Genomic DNA, 10,043 nt, shown 5'->3' with positions numbered 1-10,043 from the left:
CCCTTTATACAAAATATTGCTGTTTCAATTTCAAAAACAAATTATCTAAACTTCAAATAATGTTCTCATTAATAAAATTTTTTTATAAATTTTCAATAGAATTCTAATATATAATTAATAAGAAATTTATAATTGGAGAACCAATTTATATAAATCAAAATAAATAATGTATAGCATTTCTTAAAAAAAATCTTTTTAACAAATTACATGGCTTATTATATTTATTAATTTTCTGATTATGTTTAAAAATGTACACATTTGCTTTTATACAAGGCAAATTATGCATGAAATCTTTTCACGGTGATTTGATGCCAAAGCTTCTAAAAAAAATAACATTTACAGTTTTTTTTTTATTTCAAAACAAACTAAAAGTTTTACAACTACAACACCTCCTTATCAATCTTCAGAAATATTCTAGAATTTTGTCGCTTGTTCCCCTAAAATAAAGAATATAAAAATAATTAATATTATAAACTACCACATTATCTATAAGTAAAATTTCAGTAATGTTATATATATACATATAACATTTCAGTTCTCCCCCCTCCCCCTTCTCAAATGTATCTTCATCCAGATAACAATTATATGTTCTTTTCATTGAAAAAAGCAATTTTAAGCACATGTGCAAAAAAAAGATTAAGAAATAAAAAAAATTTCAAATTAAACACTATTTTATTTTGTTTTCATTGTTAGCATTGTCCAAATATATAGGATGGCTAGTGATATCACTGAGTAGCTATTTACTTCAATAACAATTTCTTCTGATCACCAATAACGTGAAGTTGGCAATAGTTAAATTCAAGTATACTCAAACAAAATAATTCCTTCCAATTTAATATTTATATTGAAAAAATAATTCATTTACTAAATTTAAATATGCAATGTTTCCTTTATAATAATTCTAAAAGAACTAGAAAAACAAACATATTGAATAACATAAATAACAAACAAATGGATTAGAAACTATTTAGCCTGTTTCACAAATTCGTGAATTATTAATATTAAGTAGAAGCTGATACCCATAACTTATCTAAAAAAAATAACACATATAATAGTTTCTAATATCAATAAACAAGGACAAAGAGTGCAAAAAATATGACATCTCAAAATAAATTGACTAAATCTAATGGAAATTTAAAAGCATTTTTAAAGAGAAATTTTATATCCAAATAATAATTATGATTTTTATAAACCAAAAAAAATAAATATAAAATTAGAATTACTATTTAATTTATTACCATTTTTTTGTAGTTTCCTTTGTGATATAAAACACATATATATTATTTTGCTTCATTAGCTAATGGTATATAGTTCATCATATCGGATAAGTTCTGAATATCCTCATTGTTCAAAATTTAATTTCCATTACTTTTTTCTAGCATAATTTATAACATTCGGGTAGCCAGGAAACATATATTTAAAGATATCATTAGTATGCTTGTTAAGTTTCGTTAATAAATCCTCTACTGCACAGATTCATGAGTATCTTAACAGAGAATGGTAGTGACACCTTAAAACATGGTGGTGTACATTTTGTAAAATCCACAAGTCAATAAAAATAAATTTTTCATCTAATTATTTTGGAATAGGTGAAATGTATATTCTACACCAAAGGAAATAATGCTTTCTGATGGAAAAAAATAATAATTTAACTTTCTAATACAAGGTTATTTTGTGCAAATACATAACATTTGAAAAGTACCACTAGAGAACTTTATATCCTTTATCATACACACACAAAACATTTACTTCATTCAATTGCCATTAATTTCCCTAAATCCCCCCTCCCTCTTCTTTTAAGCTTTATATTTTTCCACAATCTAAAGATACATACTCTTTAATAAATAAAATAAAGCCCTTCTCTCTTCTTTCTCACTAGTAAATTCTAATAACTTATAATTGTTTGTATAATCTCATGAAACTATAGTTTTAAAATTAATTTATTTTTGACAATTTATTATTTTGACAATAATTTATTTTTAGGTGGGAGGATTATTAGCAAATTTACAGAGGTAGAGGAATTGCTCCTAAAAAGATAAATATTTTTCCTAAATAATTTTTAAAATAATCATAAATAATTTTTTTAATATGATAAATAATTTTCTCCCCTAGAAAGATAAATATTTTTTTCTCATTCATTTAATGCTTTTAGTATAAAAACGGTTCTTAAATATTCATTCTAAAGCTAAAATTATTTTCCAACTTTACAACAAAAATATACAGAAATTAATCAGCAACAGTCTATAAACTTTAAGTTCCTTTACTTTTAACAAAGAGCTTTAGAGAATAATGAACCATCAATAGTCTTACACTTTTATTATAGAATTCATTTGATTCATTCATTCACAAATTTCAACAACTGACATTACTGAGATTAAAATTTCACTCACCTATTCATAAATATCAAATCGGTCAGCAACATATCTAATTATATCTTTAGGCCTCATCAGTCTGTTATGATGTTCTTCTGGAATCTCAAAATCTGTTGAATAAAAAGTTAATTATTAGTTATAAATCCATACAAAAATTTCGATTATGAAATTACCATTTATCATTTAAATAAAGAATTTCACCAAAATTATTCTTTTTATTATGGTTTATTCAATAAAATGGCAATGCTTCTTCCTTAGATAATGGTAAGATAGAAATTAGTATTCATTCATATTACATAAAATAAAAATTAAAAAAAAATTATCAAACAATTTTGCTACAAAATTGCAACTTCCATTCAATCTAGCCATTAAAAGTAACAAAAATTATTCTATAGTTTAAATCTTAACTAAATGTCAATAATTTTTAACAGTACAGTTTTCTCTCTCAAAGAATTAGTGGGAGAAAAATTAAAATATTATCAAAGCAATAACAAGATAAACAATTTATGAACAATGTTACTGAGTCAGTATTTAATTATTAAATTTATTTTTTTAGCCAGCTAATTCAAAATAACAAATTGTAAAATAATTAAGAATAATCAGGAAAAAAATTAAATTTATTAAACAAAGACAGGAAAGAATATTACTCATGATGACAGATTTGGTTTGAGTAAAGCTTCATCTGAGTAATGTTATTTAGGATCATACAAATGAAAAAACACAGAGATTACAAAATTTAAAATATTATTGATTGGTCTATAATGATATAAAAAAAGGGGTATTATAGCACTATTTTGAAAGCGGGATATATATATAGAGAGAGAAAGAAAGAAAGAAAAAGTATATATATAGAGAGATAAACAGATATAGATATTAATTTTAAAATTTTATATAATTTAATTAACAAATATTTAATTTAGCACCATGCTAAAAAAATGAAATGTAGATTAATTTAGTTAATTAACACTCCATTTTGAAAGTGATTTTAACAAATATTATTTATGAACCAAATTTGCTATTTTCAATTATTGTGAGATGATACATGGCCCATCACTATCTCAGCTAAGTTTCAACATCGCTTTAGTAGAAGAATATCTAATGCTAAGAGATTTAATAGAGAAATACATTATTCAACATGTCACCTTATTATTGTATATATTAATACAATTTATGAAAACAAATGTAATTTTTGTAAATAACCTATATATTAAATTCAAAGGAAAATAATATTAAACTTTAAATGAAAATGTAAAATAAGTAATCAGAATGTTTTTTGTTTTTTTTTGCAAAGTCATTACTTGAAAATCATTGCCTTCCTCAAACTTCCAATTCTTTTTTGCAAACCAAAACCTCTTGTTTGAATTAACAAATATTTAGTGTTTCTTTTCTCAGCAAATCATTTCTTAATTATGTAATTAGCATCTTAAAACGTTTAATTTGATTTGATGAAAACCACACAGCTTCAGAATTTAATACATTAACATTATTACCTTACATAATAAATTTTTTATTCAACTGAAACTAGTATATCATGATATAAACTTGCAATATACAACATGTCTTTCATTTGAAATGTTTTACTATACAAAACTGAACACTGAAAAGAATTTTTTACCAAATTCATCTTCCATTGCTATAATAATTTCAACATGATCTAAGCTGTCCAGTCCTAAATCTTGTGTAAAGTGGGAATTCGCTGATAACTGAGAACAACAAAAAAAAAATCATGAAATATTTCTAAAAAATCATACTGCAATTTGAAGCAAAAATTTCATAATAAAGTTATTTTGTTTACAACTGGTGGCAATATCTGATAACAATATATGTGGAAAGTTGCATGCGGTATCAATAAGAATATTGAAATCGAATATAATTTTAAATACCAATTATAGATAACATATATCTGGAACAATACCGTTAAATTTTAAAGATCTATTTCTATAATCATTAGATATATAGTAATATATGATGCCAATCAAGGCTATATAGTGAGTGAGTTATACAATTTATAAACAAGGTGTATATATATATATACATGTAACCATAATTTTTTTAAGGCAGTCTCGTCTCCAAAGTTAGGGAAGATACTTTGAATCTCTAACTTCGTTTTATTTCATCCCGGGAGGCATAATTTATGTACAAGAGGAGCAGACGAGGCACGTCCGTTCACAGTGTGATACAAGAGCAGATTAGAGTAAAAGAGAGGGAGAATATTTCCCCCAGTGCTTATATAATATGAGTAGGAAATAAAAGAATATTTTAGAATGAAATTAATATGTGCTGAATAGAGGCAAAAATTGGGAAATTAATTGTTAAAATTAGATTTTAAAATATATATACATTTCTGCACCATTCAGTGCTAAAACAATGACATTTTATTATTATTCAGTATAGAATTTGCTCTTTCAATTACTTATGATTGACTTCATTTTTTAAACAGATATTTTTTATATATTCATCAAACACTTGGGCCATACAATTCATTTTTAACTCCTAATTAATCAAAATGATTTTTACAGTTAATAAAATTCACAAAATACTTACATTGTCTGGATTGATCTTATCATATAATTTCAAGACCAGGAGAACTCGTTCTTCAATATGATTTAAAGTGTAAGGCATATGGAAAGAACCACCCATTCGGACAGGGGAAATTGATGGTACAATCAATGCCTGAAATGATAGTAAATTATAAGGCCTTTTAATAATAAATTCTAAAACATATTTAACAATTTTTTAGTTAAAAAAAGTTTTTAAGCTTCTATCTTCAGGTGAACATTTTATTAATAAATTTCCATACGTGTTGAAAATTTAATAATGGCAACTATATAATTACAGTCAATAGCTTGTACTATACTAGCTTGAAATATTTATAAACATTCAATGCAGCTGCCAGCATTGCATATAATTTGTTTTTAAGCTGTGTAGATGCTGTAGAATGTCTGCCAAAATATAGATGATTTGAATGGAGTGAAATGTCAATATATGAATATTTTGAAGCAATTTCATATCGAAAGTCGCAAAAAGGTTTCTCCTTCGTTGGAACCAAATCATAATTATAGAAGTATCAATTTAAGTAAAGCAATACAAAAAAAGAAAGAAAAGAAAGGTCATCAATTGTTATGGAACTATTTAAAAGATCTTTAAGGCTACAGACTATCTTATTTCAGACATTAACAGAGCATATACTATTTTGGATATTATACAATTTTCACATTCCTGGAAACAAGTTGTACACAAATCTGATTACTACAAAGATTTCAAGTCATAATATCAACTATACTTATATAGTTGCCAATATTAGACTGCTAACCCTCATATATATTTATACACAAAATTAACGCTTTTAAATGCATTATGGAAAGTTTTAAAATATATAATTATGTATTAACTGCATACAATTGTAAAAATAGTGAACTTTTAGTTAGGAAAAATTTTTTAGCATATGATCTTCAATTACCTTTTTTTTTTTTTTTTTTTTTTGCTTTTTGCTTTTTGTAATAGCTAGTATCTGATTAATTCATAGGCAACAAAACTGATTTCCCAGTTTTGACAGTAGTTATTACTAAATGTAAATTTAGTACTTTTTTTTTTTTTTTTTGCTAGCTTGTCAGTCAACAAAATATGAGAAAATATAAAATATTTGCTTGCATATTTTGAAATTAAAGGATATACCTAATGAACAACATTTTAATAACTCATCTACTCTCATATTCAAATAAAAGTAACAAAATACATTTAATAAAGTTGTTTGAATGTCAGAAAATTACCTTATCTAAAAAGGATTCCTTATCATCTTTGTAATTAATGTGAAATAAAAAAGCAAATGTCTATATACCATTTAAATCTTTAATGTATATAATTCAATGCCACAATTTAAGAAATTTTGCTTTAGAGAATTTTTAAAACAGAAAGATGTGAATAAGAATATATGAACTCTAGTATAATCTTTAAGTATCTTAATAAATTATTAAAGTTATTTGTATGACTTACATACAATAATTGTTCTGACAACACTTCAGTGATATATTATATTGTTTGTCCATGTATCTTATATGAAATTCATTTAGGAATACATTTTAATAACATAAGTTCAACAGAAATATAGTTATAACAAATCAATGATTACTAATCTGAAAATAAATAACATACTAAAAAATTATGACTGAATTAGATATAATATCTTAATAAATACTAAAAGATTATGTATCAGATTTTTCATGATAGAGTATAAAACAAAATGTCTTCACTTAAATAAAAATTAATTTTTTGATATTATAAAAAGTTTGCTAAACAAGAAATTATCGTACAACTGTGGATGGCAAAATTCTTTATGCCTGAATGTCATACAAATAAAAAGAAAAACATCACACACATATTAAAATTCTATATATTATTATATTAGAACATATTTGACAAGTAATCTGATAAAAACTGTGCATTTTCACAGAACCATTTTATTACTTTCAATTGGAAATTTGAGATGGCATTTTTTTCAACACAATATAGAAAAGTTTTTAATCATACTACTAATAAATAACTGCCTTTGGATTTCTGAATTTTAACAAAAATGGAAAAGTTTCCAATTTTTAAAGGCACACGTGATTTTATAGTTTTTAAATCTGTAATTTTTACGATTAATCTTAAAACTTTTGCTTATATGAAAAATACTGATCTTTAATAGTATAAACAAACTAGATTGAAAAAAATAAAGAAAAAAATGTATCTATTATTCATGTATATATGTGCACTGGATTTCTCCTTACAACTGACCTTCGTATTACCCTTAAGGAGTCTGGAGCCGTGTAGTTTTAAATAATTTCTTTTGTTTAGAAAAATATTAGAAGCGATGGGTAGACAACGATTAGTTCTTCTAGCAAAATTACTAATAACAGAATAAGTAAGCATTTTTATCTAGATTTTATTTCACACTTCTACCCAAAATTTGTTTGTTTACAAACTTAAGAGTCTCGGGGTACAGATGAGACTGCAGATGGTAACTATGTAGAGCAAGCACTTCAGAAAATCGTGCTCTCCTATTGGTTACAAAACCGGCTCTTGGCGTGATCTAGTTGCTAAAGCTTCTACTATCCGGTTCGTTTCGAGACACCCAAATCTGCTATACTCTGTTTCACCCTAACTTGGCAGTATTGTAACAGGTAGAAAATGTGACGCTCCGCGTTGGGAAAGAGTTCCCCATCAATTCCGACTTTAAAATAGTTAAAATGCGCAGAAATTTATCAAATAATATCATAAATTACAGAAATCCTTTTTTTATCAGTATGTATTTAAAATTATTCTCAAGTTAGAAGTGCTTATCTGTTAAGTAGATTGTAAATAAAGCGAACGAATAAAGCTAAAAGATTGACATAATGAATTCCACTTTGGCTAGAACCGGTCTTCAAGGTCAAATATTTGGCGCGTTTTTCTTTTACGTCTCCGCCAACTCAGCTTCATTCAGTTCGCAACCGTTATAATCTTTCGTACTTTTTTATTCTCGCTTTTTTACCAGCTGATATTTTTCATACTATTAATCACATTAGTAGTTATTAGTTTTGATTGTTGAATATTTATTCGATTCTTTTTATTCACTTCTAAAATGTCTGAAAAAGAGAAAGTGTTATCACCGACTATGCTGCGCACACCTTCAAGACGAGTGAAACCAACAAAAAGTGCAGCACGCAGAAACATATTAAATGTTTATTCTCGACTCCGAGAAAACCCTTAAGATTCTATCAATAAAATCGTCGATAAAGTTTCGCATCTTACAGATGTTTCGCAATGAACGGTTTTCCTTTTGAAAAAAGAAATAAAGGCATCCTTTAAGTACCCCTAGAAAGAAGCGACCAGGCTCAGTAGATAAACATTCAGGTCTTGTAAAATATGATGATTTTACATTATTCTGTATTTGACGAAAAATCTATGCATTTTTTTTCGCAGAAATGAGATCTCAACATTAGATAAAGTTTTAAAAGATGTGAACGATTATACAGATATCTTTTCGAAAAACATTAGCCGAACTACGCTTTACCGAATATTGAAAGATTTAGGGTTTTCTTTTGAGAAACGATGAAACGAAATGAAATAACATTAATGTTTTATTAAAATAATGTATCGATAATATTGAAAAAATAATGAAAATAAGGAAACAATTAATTCTGCGATAAAGTGATAATATAATAAAGTAAATAAATATTTACTATTTGGCGAAAAATTTGCGAGATAAAGTTTCGCCAGCGATCTACATTTCTAGTAACTTTGTACTTTAAAGTAACCCAGTTCCCCTGACAGTGACTGTGATTCGGCATGCCTAGAATATACACTACTGCCAAGTTAGGGTGAAACAGAGTATAGAATGTAGGTTCATCGTTCATTTTTTCGTTCCAAATCCGAATTTGTTCCTGAGTGAACAACATGCATTGAATGGGAAAAAAAAGGGTCTTCTTTGCTTTTGTATCCGTTGTTTGATAGTCTTTGCATCTATAATTCCCAAAACTTTTCTCAATCAACCAATGCTTTGAAAGAAGTAAAATGCTGTTACTCTAGAGAACGAAAAAAAAAAACTTCAAATTTTTTTTCTGTGAATGTTTTAATTATTACATGTTAACTCTATTAGCATGCATTTTTGGTTTATTTTAAAAACGTTCATTTTGCTTTTTAAGAATTCTTTTTGTACTGTATTTAATATGCAATTTCTATATTATTGTTCAAAAATTAAAGCAAGCTAATCATATATGATAATTTAACGTTAATTTTAATAGTTTTGTTTTGAAATACATTAATCAGAATAAGAAGGAGTTTATGATATTCATCTTCCATAATATTGTGTATGAAAATGAAATAAACCATAGTCTATTTTATACATATTGATTTTTAAGTGATTATTATTATTTTTTTATGCAATGTAGTTTCTAATAAATGCATGTTAAATGTTAGGACAATGTTAATAGAAAAAAGTTTCAGGAAGTTTTTTATGAACATTGTTACTCTATTAATAGTATATTTTATATATATTATTTTCACAGCAAGACGAACTCACACTTATTTGTAAAAAGTACGATATTTCATTAGGAGAGCGAGACATCTAAGATTTCATATAGAACAAAATGCCATAATGGAAAACATTTAAATGTGTGTGCACTTTAGCATAGACTTGTTTCTAATAAGAAATCTTGAACAATTACAAAAGCGGCCTAATAGCTCTAAATGCTTCACAATATTATTATGATATTCTCAGAATATCGATTGACATTCAGAATATCATGCAATATTGTCGAGATATCATATAATATTTTGTCCTAAGAGTGCAAATACAAAATTAACATTCTATTAACCTTAAATTCGCCATTTAGACATTTTATAGAAGATAAGATTTTCTAGATGAAAATTAAAAATTCAGAAGAACATTTTGAAATTTGCTCTGACAAAAAGAAAAAAAAATATCAATAACAAAATATCCCATTGCATCTGTCTTTAAAGAAGACATTATCAGCCTACGGAAGATAAAATTCAATACATAAAAGATTCTGGGTCCATCATATATGGAAAAATCACACATACTATTGATGAGATCACAGAAATAAATGTTCTATATCATTTTTACAGTTATAAAAAATGCATGCTTGTTTGATTACAAATACAATAGTGACACAACTTCATTATTTAAAACTT

The 10,043-nt window shown here is 25.8% G+C and overlaps 1 protein-coding gene across 2 annotated transcripts; it reads right to left on the bottom strand.

Moving 5' to 3' along the window:
- Window positions 1-330: 330 nt before the first annotated feature.
- LOC129988502 (acyl carrier protein, mitochondrial-like) lies at window positions 331-7,377 on the bottom strand. Of its 2 annotated transcripts, XM_056096748.1 has the most exons (5): window positions 7,146-7,377; window positions 4,917-5,045; window positions 3,988-4,075; window positions 2,391-2,482; window positions 331-437 (listed from the first exon to the last, which is right to left on the bottom strand). In XM_056096748.1, exons 1-4 carry the CDS (start codon window positions 7,278-7,280, stop codon window positions 2,391-2,393), a joined length of 444 nt encoding a protein of 147 aa, XP_055952723.1. In that variant the 5' UTR covers window positions 7,281-7,377; the 3' UTR covers window positions 331-437. The 2 variants fall into 2 exon arrangements, with proteins under 2 accessions (XP_055952723.1, XP_055952724.1); XM_056096749.1 differs by lacking the exon at window positions 331-437 and having other exon boundaries at window positions 2,387-2,482.
- Window positions 7,378-10,043: the final 2,666 nt, after the last annotated feature.

Source organism: Argiope bruennichi, chromosome 10 (genome assembly GCF_947563725.1).
Source record: "Argiope bruennichi chromosome 10, qqArgBrue1.1, whole genome shotgun sequence".
NCBI classification, from domain to species: domain Eukaryota; kingdom Metazoa; phylum Arthropoda; class Arachnida; order Araneae; family Araneidae; genus Argiope; species Argiope bruennichi.
Note: the sequence above shows the minus strand (reverse complement) of the source record. Positions and strands in the feature narration are given on the sequence as shown.